Source organism: Diceros bicornis, chromosome 7 (assembly GCF_020826845.1).
Source record: "Diceros bicornis minor isolate mBicDic1 chromosome 7, mDicBic1.mat.cur, whole genome shotgun sequence".
Lineage (NCBI taxonomy): Eukaryota > Metazoa > Chordata > Mammalia > Perissodactyla > Rhinocerotidae > Diceros > Diceros bicornis.
The window spans coordinates 27,736,331-27,756,023 of record NC_080746.1 but is presented as its reverse complement, the minus strand read 5'-3'; the positions used below and the strand labels follow the sequence as shown (position 1 = coordinate 27,756,023).

The window sequence follows — 19,693 nt, the reverse complement described above, 5'->3', positions numbered from 1 at the left end:
CTACTGGGGCTTTGGGGGGAAAAAATAAATAAATAAAATCTTTAAAAACATAAAAGAAACTGAGTTTCATGTAGAAAGTCAGTCTCCAAATTCTGTTACTAAAATATTATTTTCATAGTCCAGCTTTATCTTGCAAATTGTCTAAACTGAAAGAAATTAAAAATAGATAAGGCTTTTGAATGATAGTAGCTTGAATAAAAAGTAATATTATAGAATTTTAAAATAAAATTCTGATTAGATGAAGCCTCCAAGTGATAGCATGAATAAAGAGGTTATAATTGGCCAACAGCTGCTAATTTTTGTTTCTTCTACTTAGCACTAATTAAGCGAGATAAAGTTGTTTGCTTTTTCTGGAAAGTGAATAATTATTTGTGTAATTATAGATAATGAAGAAAGTATTAGAAGTGTTGGGGGGGGTGTCTTTCCGGGTCTTTAAAATCCCCCTTGAACTAAAAATTCAACATGATCTCAGAGGGCAGCTCCTGCCACTGTAGTGAACTGATGTACCACTAGGGAGAGCTAGTGAGATAGAGTTTTGAACACTCCCATTCCAGTGGCTGCGAGCTCAACAGTAGTCGCTGGAGGGCACCAGAATGCAAGGTTAAGGAGCCCGGAGTTAAAACCTCTGACTTGTCTTCTTTCCGTGGAGGAGAGCTCCTAGCTGCTGGCCAATCTATTTCCTGGGTGAGTAAGGAATAAAGGGTGCGCTTGACTTGGGCACTGGAGCCAACAGGTCCAGATGATATGCAAGCAGGTCCAGCAAAAACAGAAAAATGGAACCATCTCAGGTTTAATCACTTCTCTCCTACCTGAAGAAGGTACGTCGTGAGATAAGGCAGGGGAGATCCACAGCTGTGGACAGGGGGCAAAGAGGAACTAGATAAAGTCCGAGCCTTTGGTGAGACAGCCTCAGAGGAGATAAAAAGAATCCGGTCCGGAAGTGAGGGTTCTGCTTCACTGGACAAGAGAAACATGCATTGAGCTCTTCATCTCTGTTTTCTCTGAAACCATCCTTCAAACAAGAAGAGCATTAAATCACAAATCAGAGAACTTGGATCTAGTTCCAGTTCTGTCAGTAACAACACTAACTGATATGGTGGAAGATAATTTGACCCCAAGCAAGTTCATAGGATGCAAGTTGGTCAACCCAACAAGTTGGTTAAAGTATCTATTTGTTCCAGAAATCATGTACCTAATCACTGGTTTTTCAAGAATTGATAATTCTGGTGCCTCACAGAGTTGTTTTGCGATATTTTTAATCTTTAGACACTTTTGCTATTTTTCAGCATTTAGGGGTTATTTTCCATTAAATAAACAGAATATCGTAAGCCCCATATTATTTAATTCATCCTTGTCTAGAAAATATAATTGAGGCATAAGCTTCAGGCATTGGTTAACAATTGTTAATGAAGAACCTTGAAAGAATAGGTGACTATTTACCATTTGCTTTGAGACGATTAGCCCCAAACTAGTTGTTAAAATTTGTTCCCCAGAATTCTCAGTAATTCAGATAAGCTCATGTCTGAACCTCCCTGGGTTCCCTGCCTCCTCTAGTAAGGGTTAAGAGAATTCCCAAGAACCCTGTGGATTTGAATGGAGTAGGAGTGCCCCTCCCCAGCCTCCACACCTTCAACTGCAGCAGAGAAGACAGGATTCGAGAGCTGTTTCTGGTGAGATCCCCACCCCTCCTTACCATCTGACATACCCCCACTATCTATCCTTCCACCATTAAGACCAATCTCATTATGCCTTTAGCCTTGTTAGTCTCCACAACAGACCCCAACACCTAGATTACCCCTCGTCCAAGTACACCTCGGCACTTACCGCTTCTAGTTCCTTCTCCCGTTTCCCCAACCTCCGAGCCTCTGGACAGGCAGTAAAATCCTCTGTATCCTCAGACTCTTCTGTTAAGTGTTCCTTTACTGTCTTATTCTAAGTGAAACTTGTTTTTCCCCCGAACTCACTGCTTCGCCTACATCTGTCTCACGAGAGATGGCCGATGTGTGACTGGGCCTGGAGTTAGTGTGTGGGTCCTCTTCACTCCCCACTGCCACTTCCAAATCCTCCTCCTCCTCTCTTCCCTAAAAGCACTCAGCATTGAGTCTTGTGTCAATGGACTATCCATCCATTAATCCTCATTGTCATGATCATGCACTGACTCCCCCAGGTCATACTCCCTCATTCCTTAATTAATTTATAAGTCCTGACTCACTACCATTCTCTCCAACACGATTCCTGCCATAATTCTTAGCGATTTCAATATTCACATAGATTATTAATACCTTGGTGTTTTAGTAAGTTTTCTCCAGAAAGCAGAGCCTGAATTAAGGAGTTGGGATACAAGTTTATTTGGGAGATAACCCAGGAAGCAGGAACCAGGGAACAGGGACAGTAAGACAGGAGAGGAAGGAAAGCCTCTACAAAGGTGTGGCATCAAGGTTACTACCATGAACAAAGAGAACTCAACCACTGAGACCTCTGGGAAGTATCCTGAGTGCCCCACAAAATTGTCTGCCGAAGGACCAGAGGCTGGGGCTTGTTCACTGGCTTCTGACCTATTGCATTTATTGAGTGCTTACATGTGTAATACATTATGCTTTACATGGATTATCATATTTATTCCTTACAATAAGTCTATGATGCAGATGCTATTTTTATCCTCATTTTGCAGATGAGGAAACTAAGACTCAGCAGAGTTAAGTAATGCGCTCAAGGTCTCACAGCTCATAAATGGCAGGACCCGTTGAGTTCTAAACACATGCTCTTCAGCACGGTACAGGACAGGGTTTCTCAAGCATTAGTACATATAAAAATCACCTCGGCTGCTTGGGGAAAAGGCAGATTGGGGGCCTAACTCCTGACCTATGGAATCAGAATCTTCAGATTCTGAAGTCTGCAAGTCTGCTTTTTTAATAAGCACCCCAGGTTATTTTGATGTAAGTGATACATCCACCACATCTGAGAAACTGCTTTATACCTCTTTTAATGTATACACAGAAAACGAATGAGAAAAAAGCAAACTAACAGTGGATTTCTTAGGAAATGGGGGAGAGAAGATTATAAAGAACTTTCATTTTCTAGTGTATGATTTACCATGATGTTGTAAATTTTCTTAAATAAGCAGGTGATTTTAAGACTATTTTATTATTATTATTTATTTTTTTGTGTGAGGAAGATCAGCCCTGAGCTAACATCCATGCCAATCCTCCTCTTTTTGCTGAGGAAGACCAGCCCTGGGCTAACATCTATTGCTAGTCCTCCTCCTTTTTTTTCCCCAAAGCCCCAGTAGATAGTTGTATGTCACAGTTGCACATCCTTCTAGTTGCTGTATGTGGGATGCGGCCTCAGCATGGCCAGAGAAGCAGTGTGTCGGTGCACACCCGGGATCCGAACTCGGGCCGCCAGTAATGGAGCGCGCGCACTCAACCGCTAAGCCACAGGGCCGGCCCCTAAGACTATTTTAAATGATTAAAAATAATATTATCCCATTCCCCACCCCCACCCCCACCCCCAGTCAAGCATTAGTAACATTTTGAATATTTTCTTCCAGTTTTTTCCTCATATTCAGAGTAGGAAATAAAATTGTAGTTTGTTTGTTTTTCAAAGTTAGAATTGTAGTACATATGTGGAATTTTGCATCCTATATTTTCGTGTATCATATTCTGAGTATTTTCTCATGTAATTAATCTGTGAGTTTTAATAACTAAACAATATTCTGTCATATATCTGTAGGAATTATTTAACCATTCCTTTATTGTTATCTTTTTACGTTATCTTGTTACATTTTTCTGCTCTTATTGATAATGCTGAGATGAAAGTGCTCACACCAAAATTTAAGGATTTGTTAAGATAAATTCTTTGAGTCATTATGAACATTTTTAAGAATCTTGAACCTACAGATTAAAATGCTTAAGTGTTTTTACTGATACTAATGTTCCTTTGCCTCCTATCCTACTCCCTCATGCTTGCTTGGCTTTTGAAGCTGAACACTAGATTTCTTTTTTTTTTTCCTTACTAAGTTTTGTCACATTAGCCCATTTGTCCAGCCAGTCGAGATATTTTGGATTCTGATTCTTTTCTTCACACGTGCTATTAGACATCTTTACCAGCGTCATGTCATCTGGAAATTTAGTCTATCAATATATGAACAAAAATGTTAAATAGGATAGTGTTCTGGCTTCTGAATGAGACCCCAACCAGCCTGGGATTTATTGGGTGTACATTATGTTTAACAGAAAATGTTAATAGAAAACCCTACTTGTTCTTTAACATTCAGCATGCTATAAAACACTTTCCATACCTAAGTCAGAAAATAATTATTTTCATTTTTCCCCACCAATATCTATATTATAGAGTCCCAAAGTATACCCAGGAATATAAAAGATTTATTTCAGTATTATAGTAGTAAAATGCTAGCATCTTTATTCCTTAGTAACTAGGCCACAAAAATTTTCACCAAGGTTGTGGATTATCTTTTCTCTGAAACTTAAGAATAGAACTAGTTCCTCACGGATCAGAGGGATTGACAAATACTTTAAGATAAAGACCCCAAATAGATATTTGTGAATTTCTTTTCTCTGCTGAGTTAAAATGAAATTCAGTGATGATAAAAATACCTAAATTAGAAAAGTGCTAACTGATTTGTATGATCTACAAAGAGGACAGTTATGATAGTGGAGATGAACATTTTTCTCACAAGGAATATATAGTATGTTATTTTTAAATAATAAAGTCATTATTAGGCCTGGCCCGGTGGCGCAAGCCGTTAGGTGCGCACGCTCCACTGCGGCGGCCCGGGGTTCGCTGGTTCAGGGCCCGGGCGCGCACCAACGCACTGCTTGTCAAGCCATGCTGTGGCGGCGTCCCATATAAAAAAAATGTAGAGGAAGATGGGCATGGATGTTAGCTCAGGGCCAGTCTTCTTCAGCAAAAAGGGGAGGATTGGCATCAGATGTTAGCTCAGGGCTGATCTTCCTCACAAAGAAAATAAACAAAATAAATAAATAAAGTCATTATTAGAAAAAATAATCTTTCAACACCCCCAAATTAGGCCCTTACTCCCTAATGTATCATTTGATAACCTTACAACATAGCAGATGGTCATTAATTCTTCCACCTGTTCCAACCCACATCTACTGCTTAGAGAATGGACTGTAGAAGTATAGTTAGGGACCTGCTGAAATTATCCTGGGTTGTAATAAGATGATGGAAACAGAATCAAGAAGATTTGCTGGCTCATTTGTTGTAGGGAAAAAGGGAAAAGAGGAACGAAGGGTGATGCCCAGGTTTTTGACCTGAGCAACTGGGTGGAGGGTGGCACTTTAAATTGGGATGAGGAAGCCTTTGAGAGGTGATAGAGAAACTGATGTGGAACAGGGAAAGCATGGAATGGCAGTTAAAAAGAGAGAAGAGAATCAGAACTTCTATTTTGCATAGTGTCAAAGGTGAAAACACCAAAAAAATAAGGAAGTCGATTTTATTCAGGCTACTGCAATAGGGAGAACACCCCAGATCCAAAGATCAGAGTGCCTTCAGGCTTTGCCTGGAAGAGTAGACAAATTATAGGTGGGCTGATTTTACAGTTCAGAATGTTTTTATAATCAGGGGAGTCTCAACCGGTCAGCTGAACAAGAAATGCTTATCTCCATCTCTAGCTAGTTTCAGAGGGACAAACTGTTCAGCTAATCGTTGATGAGACAAAGAATAGGAATTTGGAGGGTCTATGTCAGGCCTTCTCCTGGGTAAATGAGGGAGTCATCTGTGAGTCCTACGCGAGCCACGAGTAGACAATCTAAGTTATACAGAAAAGGGTAGTTCTTTGTAGTAAGCGATTTCCAGAAAACAAAAAGTTGGGGGATTAATCGTCACTGTTTTCTGGGAGCACAGGGCTCAGACAAAGTTCAACAATATCCATATGTTATACCTGAGATGTTTATGAGATCCCAAGTAGAAATGGCAAGCAGGTGGTTGGATATATGAGTCAGGAGTCCAGGAGAGAGGTTCAAGGCTGGAAATATATTTTTGAAAGTTCTCAGCATTACAAATGATATTTAACACCACGGAGCTTGATGAGATCACTAAAGAACAAACTGTATATGGAGAGAAGAGGGTCCAAGATGGAGCCCAGAAGAACTACAAACATAGGGGTTAAGTAGAGGAGACGTAGTGGAGAGAGAGACATAACCACGAGGTAGGAAACAAACACACAGGAGAGTTTGATGTCATGGAGGCCAAGAGAGGAGAGTATTTAGGAAAGGGAGAGTGTTTCAGGAAAGGGAGAATGGAAAACTGTATTGAAAGTTGCTGAGAAGTAAGATGAGGGTAGTGAGTGTTAGAATTGACAAGGGAGTCAAAGGAGGGATTCTTTTAAGATGAAAGATGCTTCACTACATGTTTTTTATGCTGATGGGAATTATATAGGAGAGAGGGAAAAAACTGATGATACAAAAGAGGGGGAGGATGGCTAAAAGAATGCAGTTCTTGAGATGGGATCCAAAATACAAGTAGAAGTACTGATACTGGGCTGGAGGGGAGGCCTGGCCAATAGTGCACTAAGGGAAAAGAATGAAAAGATGGAGGGACAGAAGTTTCAAGATTTGGTGGAGGAAGAAAAGAAAGATGCCATTTATTTTTGCACTGAAGTATGGATGGAGGTAATCCACTAAGGAGGGGGAAGAGGAGTAAGAGGTGACAAAATGAAGTAGGCGTACTAGGGAATGGAGTGGGAGAGCAAGCCCAGCAGAGAAAAACATGATGGGATCATTGAGTAGTGTTAAGTGCCCATTGGAGGTCCCAGTGTATGAGTTGTTTTTTTTTTTTATAATTTTATTTATTTACTTTTTCCCCCAAAGCCCCAGTAGATAGCTGTATATCATAGTTGCACATCCTTCTAGTTGCTGTATGTGGGACGCGGCCTCAGCATGGCCAGAGAAGCGGTACATCAGTGCATGCCTGGGATCCAAACCAGGGCCGCCGGCAGCAGAGCTCGCGCACTTAACCGCTAAGCCACGGGGCCGGCCCTGAGTGTATGAGTTTAAAGAGAAAGCACTCAACTTGGTTTTGCGCTTTTCTCCAGCAATGTTCAGCTACTCGAATGTAGGCATGGAGAAGATAGAGAGAAGTGTTTATTCAAGGATGTGATTTTATTACTTGTGTATGATGGAGGGAAAAGGAGGCTCGGTTGTTGAAGACATTTGCAAGAAAGTGATTGTGTAATATCCATAAATTGGACTGTGGGAATTTCACTCCTGACCTGGTCCCATGGGTGGAAATCTTAGGATGGTTCTCTTCGGTTTTACAAGTTGCTTCTAGGGCTTTCACTTCCTTACCTCCCCCTCCCCCAGCCACCCATCTTGTCCAGGGCCCCACTTTCTGGAAGTGGGAGTGAAGCTTAAAATTGTTTTGGGCCATGGAAGAGGGGTCATCCAAACAGAGTAGTCCCATGGGCTGAGCACAGACTTAAGGTACAGGTGATTAGCTTATAGGCAATATGGAGAAGGCAGCTGCCTTCTTGGGAGAGATACCCTCTCCCAAGAAAGATGACTAACATATACTTCAGCACCAGCAGTGTGTGGCATTCCCTGGCACAGCAAAGAAGAATCTTCTGGTTTTGGAATAAGGACAGAAATTGACATAGGGATACAGTTGGATTCTTCTAGTTAGGGTTGGCTCCGTGGTCTTCCTGGTGCCAGGCATTAGTGCAGTCTTTTGAGGCAGACTCTTTTTTCCTCCATGTAGTACCCAGAGGTCTAGGAGGCCCCAGTAACCATCTTCCTCCCTCTTCCACTCCAAAATCTTGTAAAGCCTTGGTACTCCACCTAGTTTTTCACCAATTCTCTGATCAATATACAGTTTATTGATTAAACTTTACATGCTATCTTTATATGTCAAAAAATTTTGTTTTTTGCTTCTTACCAATCAAAAAATTTGACTTTAGGAGCCAGCCCTGTGGCATAGCAGTTAGGTTCGCACACTCTGCTGCAGTGGCCCAGGGTTCACAGGTTCGGATCCCAGGCGTGGACCGACGCACTGTTTATCAAGCCATGCTGTGGCAGTGGCCCATATAAAATAGGGGAAGATGGGCACGGATGTTAGCCCAGGGCCAATATCCCTCAGCAAATAAAGGAGGATTGGCAATAGATGTTAGCTCAGCGCTAATCTTCCTCACCAAAAAACAAAAAAAAAGTTGACTTTAAAGCTATTGTGTTTCAAGTGGACATCAAGAGCCTATTTTGGAAGTAAAAATCCCAAATATCCTGGAGGCAACGGATGCATTAGGGCCTGCCAGTAATTCTTTGAATTTCTATGAGAAAGTGTGAAAAAAAAAAGCACAAACATATTTTTCAGTAATTTATATCACACAGCTGAGTGAAAAAAAGATGTTACAGAGTATAAGTAGTATGCCATCATTTGTGGGGAGAGAAAAAAAGAATGAATGGTTGTATACACACAGAATGTCTTAGAGATTCACAAGAAACTCATAACCGTGTTTGTTTCTGAGAAGGAAGAATGGATACTTGAGGGTCTGTGGAGGAAGGGAGGCCTGTTTTAAAAAAAAATTTCCTCCAACATTTAATTATGAAAAATTTCAAACATATAGACAGGCCAAAAGATTTTAGACAGAGAACACTAGTATATCTACCACGTAGATTCTGTTATTAATATTTTACTATACTTGCTTTGCCAACCTGTCAATGCAACCGTCAATCCATCTTATTTTTTGATACATTTCAAAGTAAACTGTAAACATAACTTCACTTACCCTTAAATTCTTCAGCATGAATATCACTAATTACATTTCAAGTTTTGTTTACTATTTTTTCTTTTGAATGAGATGCAAAAATCTTAAGGGTACATGGGCTGAGTTTTGAGAAATGCATACACTCGAAAAACCCAAATCTCTATCACAATTTAGAACATGACATTACCCCAGAAAGGCAGAGAAGGCTTTCTTTTAACTTTCTTTTAGCACCTTCTGAATTTTGTACAATGTGCTTGTTTTCTCTATTTTAAAATTAATTATATTTTAAGCATTTTAAATATTTAAAGACTTTTATAGTGATGGGCCATAGAATCTAAAGTGGATGAGGAAGAAAGTGAAAATGGGTGGTTGGGGGGGATAGAAAACAAGAAGGTGGTGGGGTCAATGGTATTGAGACCTCATTGAGGTCAGACTTGCTACAGTGGTATTGCCAGAACAAGTGAGTTACAAAAATGGGATGACTTGTTAGACAGTGCATGTTTGAAATTGAGTATCCAAAAGTAGCCATAAGGTTCAGCGTGTAACCATAGGAATTATGGCAATTGGGATATTCGTCCCCCTCCCTACGATATGCTCACAAGTGCACGTTGAATTTTTCCTTTGCAGTATTTATCACAATTCCAATTAAGTAATATTTGATTTGTATACTATGCTTAATATCTGTTCCCTTATTAGACTATAAGCTCCAAGAGGGCAAGGGTCTCCTCTGTCTCATTTAATCCTGTATTTCTAGTCCCTAGTACATAATAGGTACTCATACAAGAACTAAATACTTGGATTTTTTTTTTTTTTTTGCAGGGGAGGATTCACCCTAAGCCAATATCTGTTGCCAATCTTCCTCCTTTTTTCTTCCTTTCCCCGCTCAAAGCCCCAGCACATCGTTGTGTATAGTTGTAAGTTCTTCTGGTTCTTCTCTGTGAGCCCTTGCCACAACATGGCTACTGACAGACAAGTGGTGTGGTCCCGTGCCAAGGAACCGAACCTGGGCCACCTGGGAATGTGCCGAACTTTAACTGCTAGGCCATCAGGGCTGGCTCGTTAACTGGATTTTTTAAGTAGAGTCATTCATTAAATCATTCATTTAATTGTTATATCATAACTTATCACCTAACTTGTTTTTTTTTTAGGGTACATAAAGTTGATCATAATTTAATCTATAGTCTTACACTTTCAATTAAGCAGTAGAGTTGACTAGGGTTGATGATAACCTAGTCTCACTGGAAAAGTGAAGCATAATTATATAAAGTTTATTCTGGACTAGGACTTTTCTCTGACCCAGTTGAGTGACCTTGGCCAGATCCCCATTCTGAGCCTCAATTTTCTCATCTGTAGAACAAAGATGACCTCTAAGAGTCACCCCGATGTTAACATTCTGCCAGGACATTATAGACATAGTGGCTCTGAATCCGTGTGCTACCACTTATTGTATAATCATCCCTAGATTACTCTACTAAATCATTTGTAAAATGGGGACAACTAGGTGGCATGATTGTTGTGTCAATTTAATGAGGTGTTACAAAAGCTTTCTAAATTACCCTTCTGCTTCTACTCACTACACAGTAATCAGAGTGAACATGTTAAAATGGGAGTTTGATCATCACTTCTCTGTTCAAAAGCCTGCAGTGATCCCCATCTCACTCAAAACCAAAGCTAGTCTTTACAGTGGTCCGCAACGCCCCATACCAGCTAATGCTCTCCTGACTCGCTCTTCTCCGACCCTCTGGGCAACCTGCCACCTCAGGTATCTTGCTGTGCTTCCCCATCTGGAATGCTCTTCTCCCACACTTCTTCAAGTCTTTGCTCAAATGCCATCTTTTCAGTGAGGCCTACTTGGATCACTCTATGAAAAATTGCAAACTTCATTTCCCTTTCCTCCTTTATTTTACTCCATAGCTCTTGTTTATTTCTAACATATTAGGAATGTATGAGTGAATATTGTTTGTAAACATGCATAATACAATACCAAGTATATTATAGAGTCTACATATAAAGTATATTCTCTTCCCTTGGCTTGGTTTGTGGTCTAAAGGGATAAAGCCTGGGGACTTATGGTTTAGGATCTTCAAAGATAATGGGCCTTCAGGAAATCCAAGATTAATATTCATTGCCTGAAGAATCTTTTCTAGATGATTTCAGTGCGAGGTACTCTTGAATATAAGTATTAATAGTTAACACTTTTGTGCATTCATTCGTTCAATAAATATGTAATGGCCGCCTTCTATGTGTCAGTTCCTATTGCATGAGCTGCCGGGCCTAAGACGAGCTGTCAAAGGCATTTCATTCGGGATAAAGTATCTCCTCTAGCACCGAGTCGCCGATTTCGGGCGAGGGAGGAGAGAAAACGTCCGGTCCCGCCAGCAGAGGGCGTGCTCCCGACCTCTCCCCAGCCTCCCGCACCGAGGCTTCCAGGCTCCCACGCTCGCTCCCGAGCGCGCCCCCGCCCGCCGCGTCACGTGATGCGGCCGCGGCACCCGAGCTGCCGGGCCTAAGTAGAGCTAAATTCGTTGCCGGTGGCTGCTGCGGGTGCCACCACAGAGGCTAATCTGAAGGAGTGGGGAGGCTGGTGGAGTCGATGCTTCCTCTTCCAACTCAGGTCGGCTCCGGTTATCTTCTCACCATTCGCCGTTGCCGTCTCCCTGAGCGTTTGCATGAGCCCTTTCGTGTGGGGAAGCTCTGGTGACCATGTAGGGGGAAAGAGAAAGGAAGCTCCAGGTGCCTGGGACGAGGTCAGCGCTGCCGGCACACCGCCCAGGCGCCCACCACACCCCCGGTGCGGGCCACTGGGCTCGGCGGCCCTGGTGGGAACTCCGGCCTCCAGTGGTGGCCTGGCCTGGAGCGCCACGAAATCTCGCGCCGTCTCGCGAGAGTCTAAGTTGAAGGAACATGGCGACGTCTAATCTGTTAAAGGTAAGACCCTCAGTCCGGCTTGGTTTTTACTCCGTGGCCACTGGGTTCAGCTCTTCGGGAGGGGCTCGGTGCAGGTTCAGGGGCGAAATGTGGGACTGTTCAGGGGTTGTCTACCGGAAGGGAAGCCGGGGAACCTGCCACCGAGGACCGGAACGCGGGTCTCTGGCCTTGGGGTCCAGAGGCTCCGGGGGTCCCTCCCGCCGGTTGACCGGCGTGTGAAAGGCCCGGCTGAGGGTTGGCGGGGAGCGATGCTTTCCAGGGACAGCTCTGGCCTCGGGCAGGAGATGAATGGTGGTGCTGTGCCCTGACCAGAGGGGCAGTTAGTACTCTGAGGGTCGCAGCTTCTTCTGAAGCGAGAGTCTAAAATGCATAAAAGGAAAATCCAAGAAAATGCAGCCTAACAGGTTTCAATGACTCGACCCTCACCTCTTCGGTTCCCGTTCTCGTTCTGTCTGCGCGAATCTCCAAGGCAGACAGCAGTGCCTTCCACCTCCCTGCCTGCCTTTTCTGCACGCTACACCTTCCCTCCTGTTCTCCCGTTCTTGAGTTCATAATTTACCTTTTTTTTCTTTGGGAAACTGCTTCTGAACCCTATTATGGTACACAACCAGATAACTACTGAGGAAGTGCTCTCATCGTTTGAGGGCTTAGGAAAGTTACCTTAACAAAGACAACGGTTAAAGTTGGTTTTAGATATTTGGGATAGCAAGGGAGATCTAGGCCCAGAAGGGCAGATTCTCTACCATCAATTGAAAAGTTTGGAGGCGAATGAGGAAGACGGCACTAGTCTGTTCTGTGTTTGTGTTTATAGTAGGAACCTTTTGCCTTAAAAGTATTGCCTGAAATGAGGGTAGTGATTAGCTCAGGGAACATAAATATAAAGGGTGAGCTACTCCTCCCTCAAACTCGTCATTGTGCCTTCAGGCAGTGGGGATGGAGAATAGAAAATAATAGAATAGCAAATATATTAAAATGTACTGGAATCTCATTCATGTCTTCTTTAGACTACTGATATTAACTGCCTAATAGATGGGACTGTCTTATAAAATGTAGACCCAATTTTACTAATTTAAGAGGCAATATATCTTCTTTTAAAAGGGAGAGGGGCCTAGAACTAGACTGAATTTTACCACTTAGAAGCCGTATGACTTTGGGCAAATTTCTTAATCTCTCTGTGTCTGGATTTCCTAATCAATAAAATGGAATTATCAATAGCACCTATTTCATAGGAGCATTGTGAAGATTGAGTTGATGTAAAATGTTTAAAACAGTCACTGGTGCTTAATTAGTACACAGTATACATAAATTACTAGAATTACTACTCTTGCTGTTTCTCTAAGAAAAGAAGTTCAAGGGAATTGAGTAACCCATCCTACTTGACTTTTCTTTTATAACAGGATAGCAAAGTTCTAATATGTTAGTTCAGAAAGAAAACTTAACTTCTGAAGACTTCTGTTGATGCATCTGTGTGTTAACATAAGCAATAGCTTATGTTATTAATTGGAATGTATTTAAGAAATAATTGAGTTCTTGATTCTTTGTGACTTTTTGACTTGTTGATTACCTGGCTGTAAAGCAAGGTGTTGTCCCCCATCCCCTTGTCCTCCACCGTGTCCCCCCACCCGCGTTCTCTCTCAGAAAAGAGCAAGTCACTTTATTCTACTCCATACAAAGCCTTACAAAGGATTGTTTGGAGGAAATATAAGTCTGAAGCTACTTCAATACTAGTAAGTGGTTGCCTCATAGAGATTGTGAATCTACATCTACAGCACACACCTATAGAATGAAAAAATTGCCTGAACATATAGAAAATAGGCGCTTAGGTTAAAAAGATCACAAGGATTCAAAAAGTTCTGTGACTCAAAGAACTTTTAGAAATAAAAGGAAGGTGATAATTCTTTGAAAAAACTGGTAAATGACTCAGTCACTCTAGTGAACATGAAGACAGATGCCAAAGATACACTGGAAAAATTTCAATAAAATTGTTTTATAAAATGTTGAAAAGGTGGAAAAAGAATTTCTAAATACTATTTTATGTAGTATGTGATTTTAAATATGTGTAACTAATGTAATATAATGGACATTATAAACAGACATTTGATGCTTTTATCTATATTACCAAAAGTTTACATATTCAAGTAGGCCAGGAAACCTTTTTTTCTTTTTTTGCTCCTTATTGGGAGGTGGAGGGGATTGTCTTATAGTCATACATTTAGAAATAGCCAATTAAAAAAGTGGAAGTTTAGGGGCCAGCCTTGTGGCATAGTGGTTGGTCGTGTGCTCTGCTTCAGTGGGCTGGAGTTCACAGGTTGGGATCCCCGGGGGCAGACCTATGCATCGCTTATACAGCCATGCTGTGGCAGGCGTCTCACATAAAAGAGAGGAAGATGGGCACAGATTTTAGCTCGGCGGCAATCTTCCTCAGCAAAAAGAGGAGGATTGGCAACAGATGTTAGCTCAGGGCTAATCTTCCTCAGCAAAAAAAAAAGAAGTGGAAGTTTGTCTTCTTGGAGAAATGTAGTGAGACCCTGCCAGGGTAAATCCATAACATTTGTAGGATCATTTAAATTCAAGGCCAGTGGTACCTTGAATAGAGACAGGGCTGGCTGGGGAGTGGCCAATTAGCCTCATTTCCTTTTTTGACAGGATTAATAGACTGATTCTTTAGAGAAATGCCTTAGACATTGTGCAATTAGATTTCACCAGAGCACATTTGACAGAATTATCATGTCCTATGGTCAAAATGGAGAAATGTGGGCTAGATGAGAATATGGTTAGAATTTGATTTATTATCAGTCAAACAACTGTATCTGAAGAATGATGAGTAATAAATCATCATCAACCCTGAAGGGAGGCCTTTAGTGTCCTGCTGAAAGAATATGTCCTTTTCCTGTTTACCAGTAACTTGGGTGAAGTTGTTTATTGAATTTGTGGATGACAGAGTTCAGAGGGATAGCTAGTATGTTATGAAAGATGACAATACTCAAAACTTTGATATGAAACTTACAAGTCAGAACCCAATGCAGTAAAAACCCACCTTCTTTTTTTATATTGGAATTTGATTGTAATATTTGTATTCTCTATTTAAAGTAGGTGGACTGTTGCTGGATTTTGGAAATCTTTTGGATATATGTACAAAGATTTGTGTTTTACGTTTTGACATATACAGTTATCGGTTGCTTGGGGGGTTCATATCTCCAAAAACTTTTCAATGCTACTAATTTAACTTTGTTGTTTTAACATATAATTCTGCTTGTTCCTTTACATTTGCAGTTTTCATCTAGGCCCTCAGTGTTCATTTTCTTCATTTCCAATTGAGTATCCTTTTCCAAATAGCAATTGTTTACATCTTATTTTGCTGAGCTTCACCGCATTTAATTCCCAGCACATTACTTTATCCAGCTATTTGGAGTACCCTTAACTTCCTTAATCAATACCATAAATTTTTCTAGTTTCTCCTATATTCTCCTCTTTTCCAGGGTACCTGCCACATTACCTCCTTCCACTTGTTCTTGTTCAGCCTTCATTTTCCCCCAAGACCTGGCAGCATGTCTCTTGTTATTTTGTTTCAGTCTCTTTTATTTTCACTTCTAGGATAAGAACGTTCTTGTATCTCCTCACATAAACTTAACCTCTACTCTGCTTTGGCCTCAAACTTTTGCATTTTTCTCTTTCCATTCACTATCACAGTTCTTAGAAAATCAACCCCCACTTGCTGCCTTTGTAATTCTTTACAAAGAATTGTGATTTGACTCTCCCTGTACCCCCACTCAATTTTATTGAAGCTGTCAGTCTCAAGAGCACTAGTAACCTCCTGATTGCCAAATGAGATTCTTCTCTGCTTCATTCATCCTCTCTTCTGATATTGTTGATCACTACCTCTGCTTGCCTTTTGGTTTTTATGACATGGTCTCCTTGTTCTCCTGTCTCTCGAATCACTTGTGTTTTTCACTGACCTCCCTCCTGTCCTCCCCAATATAATTAGTTCTCAGGATTTAATCTTCAAGCCTTTTCTATCTTTGTACTTTTTTTTTCTGGGACAGTCTTAACTCCCATGATTTCACTATTTTTATCTCTTAACTCTGAACTGAGCTCTAGACCAAAACACAGTGCTGACCATATCACTTTCCTGCTCAGATACCTTTGATGGTTCAAATTCTTAGAGATCTTTCCAGCTGGGTCTTCTCCCTAATAACATACACACACTGTCTGTCTCTCGCACAAACACACACACCCCTCTCCTTGGCTGGTTACTTGTTGGTTCAGTAGCATACCAGAGTCTTCAAGACTCTTTATGTTTGCTGTTTCTTCTGTCATGAATGCCCCCTTCCCCTCAATATTTGCCTGTTAAAATCCTATTTTTTCATTAAGACTCAGCCCGAATACCTCCTTTCTTAGTGCTCTCGTTTGGAATTAATTGTTGCCTGCTCTGCTCAACCATAGCACTGCATCAGTCTCTTCTAGCAGTTACACTATGCCTTATGTATTAGTTACTGGATCTATTAACATATCTAATTCCCTTTCTAGATTATAAGCCCGTTAGTGCAGGGATTTTGTTAATCTGTCGATGCCGTAGCCAGGTAGTGCAGTGATCACTTATGGTAGGTGCTGCATAAAGGAGTAATAATTGATTGAAAAGAGAGGTCTAGTGCAGTATCTGTGCGTTGTAGATGCTCAGTAAATGTTGATTGGTTAAAAGGAGGAATTTCTGGTTTTAGTCCCTTCTAATTAGATCTAGAGAGAGAGAGAAGCGGGTAGAGGTATAAAACCAAACCTCATGAGAATCCAAACTTTAAACTGAAATATGAAGCTACTTTTCTCAGTGGAAACTTTTTTATCCTTTGAGAGGAAAGAAAATGGAAATACTAAGGAGTGATTCAAAGTGTATCTAGAATTTATTCATTATTAAAATAATTTTATTAGACATGTGCAGGCAACCATGAAGGATACAAAGATACATAAAACAATGTCCATGCTCTTTGGGAATTTACCATATACTAAAGGAGATTAAAAGTACTAATGATTTGCTCTAAGACAAGAATTTCAGGAGTGTTACCACATGCTGTATGGTCTCTCACAGACTGAGGAGATCATTTCAAGTGATGATGAAAGTGTTATGGAGAAAGTGTTGGAGCTGGATTTTGAAGAATGAGTAGACTTTTTGTAGGTAGTGATCAGGAGAAAATTTGGTAGGCATGGAGACTCGATTAGTTTGGCTGCAGTGTAAGCAGGACTGCATGCTCTGTTGCATTCTATGTGAATGGTGCTCCTTGGAATTGTTGCGGCATCATAGCCCAGAAAAGGGGAAACAGCAGGAGATAAAAGTACAAAGAAAAGTCAGGGTCAGATTGTGCAAGGTCTTCAGTGCTAGACAAGGGAGTTTGAAATAAAGTTCCATAGATAATGGGGAGTATTTTAAATATACATGAGCAGAGATATTGTCAAGCCCTTAATCTATTCTTGGCTCTTACATATAAAACCTGTTGCTCATGGGTCTGGCCCCATGGCATAGTGGTTAAAGTTCTGTGCGCTCTGCCTTGGTGGCCCGGGTTTGCAGGTTTGGATCCCGGGCTGAGACCTACGCCACTTGTCAGCCATGCTGTGTGGGTGACCCACATGCAAAAATGGAGGAAGACTGGCATGGATGTTAGCTCAGGGCTAATCTTCCTCAAGCAGAAAAAATAGGAAGATTGGCAACAGATGTTAGCTCAGGGCAAATCTTCCTCAAGGAAAAAAAAACTGTTATTCATCGTTACTTCTATTTTGTGTGTATTCAAGATCTAATTTTGGGGGTGGCCATGAATGAAGGGCGTTCGTGCTAATGACACCATGTTCACTGAAACCATAACAGGAGTCATTAAGTCTATGGAAAATAAATTCACTCATTCAGCAAGTATTTAATATTTTCTGACTCCAACTAGGTAATGATAGTCTAGGCAGACAAATTCCTGCCCATATGTAACTTACATTTTTGTGGAGGGTAGAGGCAATAAACATAGAAGCAAATAAATATATACTGTAGGTCAAGTTGTGAAAAATGTTATGAAGAAAAGCAAACAGGATAAAGGATAGAGAGTGATAGGTGTTATTTTTAATAGGATGATCAGGGCAGACCTCTAAGAAGAGAATATTTGAGGTGAGATCTGAATGAAGCAAGGGAACAAGCCTTATACATATTTAGGAGAAGAGTTCCAGGCAGAGGGAACAGGAACAGCCAGTGCAGAGGCATTGAGTCAGGAACATGCTTGGCAAGGAATATGGATGTGATACCAAGATTTGAATGTTGTCAATGCATGTAGTTAAGATACACAACCAGGTATGTAATTCTTTTTAATGTCTTATTTAAACATAAATGAGAGCCTTATTTAGAACCTAACTTGTCAATTTAATTGGATTGATGGAAATTGCCCTTTTGAATAGGCATCTAAGAGGCACAAGATCCTTAGGGCCTCCTCCCCTCGCTCCTGTGTCCTGTCCTAGAGACGTGGTTACGTTTGACACTCACAGCCTAGGGAGAAAATGAGTTCAGAGGTATGTATGTTGGCCATGTGTGGGAGTTGGAGTGGGAATAGTGGACTGAATCACCTGCTATAAAACTGTGTGATAAAAGGAAATGGGAGAATTTTTCATGTTCTGTGAAAATAAATAAGTGAGCAGTTACCGTAATCTGGAGGTGATATATGTTAATTCAAGCTACTAACAGGAAGTGATAGTTTAAAATAAACTTTGAGAGATTGGTCATTTATCAGTAGATTAGAAGAGGGGAATTTTAGACTGCAAGAGGACACTAGACATCTATCTGGTGGACAATGAAGAAGGTGGAGAAGAGAAATAGACGAAGACAGATGTTTCTTATTAGGTATTTTCCTAGGGTCTTGGTGAAGCTAGTTGTGTCACAGAAAGTAACCTGGCTCTTGCTTTGGTATAGTATGTAGTGTAAGTTGGTGCCTGGTAGGCTCTGTAAACAAGTTACAACTCAGGTTAAAACATTAGTCATAATACGTGGAGTACATACAGGTAATATCAAGAATATTTGATCTGTATAACTGGGGTTTGTTCATTCTGCAAATATGTGATCATTTACTCTGCTGGATACTATTCTAAGTGTCAGTGATAAAGTAGTGAATATAACAGACAAGGTCCCTAGTCTTCGGAGCTTATTTTCTAATGTGTAAATACTGACACCAAAGAAATAAGTAACACATTGGGTAGTTTTTGTAATAATAAGGGCTGTGACAAAAACAGTATGGTCAAAATGTTCGGAAGATGGGGACACTATTTTACTTATTTACAACAGAAAATAGTTTTATTTTTTCCCCTAAATATTGCTTTCAGCTATGTTCTGTTGAATTTTCCATCCCTGCCATTTGATGACATTTTAGTCAGATTCCATAGCTTTCTGGTCTTTTTAAAAGGTACCATTTAGGGCCGGCCCTGTGGCTTAGCGGTTAAGTGTGCGCGCTCCGCTGCTGGTGGCCCGGATTCGGATCCCGGGCGCGCACCGACGCACCGCTTCTCTGGCCATGCTGAGGCCGCGTCCCACGTATAGCAACTAGAAGGATGTGAAACTATGATGTACAACTATCTACTGGGGCCTTGGGGGAAAATAAATAAATTAAATTAAAAAAATAAATAAAATAAATGCAACATTTGACATCATTTAGAAAATATTGTAGTAATATTGCTCCTACAATTTGATGAGGTATGTTTTGTCCCATATGTTGTATAGGGGTTTCTGGACATTTTCAGGGCAAACCAATGATCAATATTTGTATTATTTTGTTGCAAAGTAAGTGAGTAATTTAAAAATGATTATATTACTTCTAAAACATTTTGGAAGCCAGTGGACTTTTCTGTTTTTGTTTACTTCCATGTGTTTGTTTAAGCATTCCTATTTTTGAACATGGTACCAAATTTTATGCTTGCATATAAACAGTTATATGTCTACTCTTTTTCGGGATTAAATAAAATGGAATTTTTCTAGATGAACTCACTGCTTGAAAAGCACTCTTGAATTTTAATGGG

The 19,693-nt window shown here is 40.7% G+C and overlaps 1 protein-coding gene across 3 annotated transcripts in view; it reads left to right on the top strand.

Moving 5' to 3' along the window:
* CUL5 (cullin 5) overlaps window positions 1-19,693 on the top strand; it is a 140,764-nt gene that overhangs the window by 38,799 nt on the left and 82,272 nt on the right. Inside the window, exon 1 of one of the 3 annotated variants that reach the window (XM_058545284.1) lies at window positions 11,214-11,668. The exons of the other annotated variants lie outside the window; for them this stretch is intronic. Coding sequence (XP_058401267.1) covers window positions 11,645-11,668 — 24 coding nt within the window. The 5' untranslated portion in view covers window positions 11,214-11,644. Of the gene's footprint in view, window positions 1-11,213; window positions 11,669-19,693 lie in introns of those variants that run through there. 3 annotated transcript variants of the gene reach the window in all.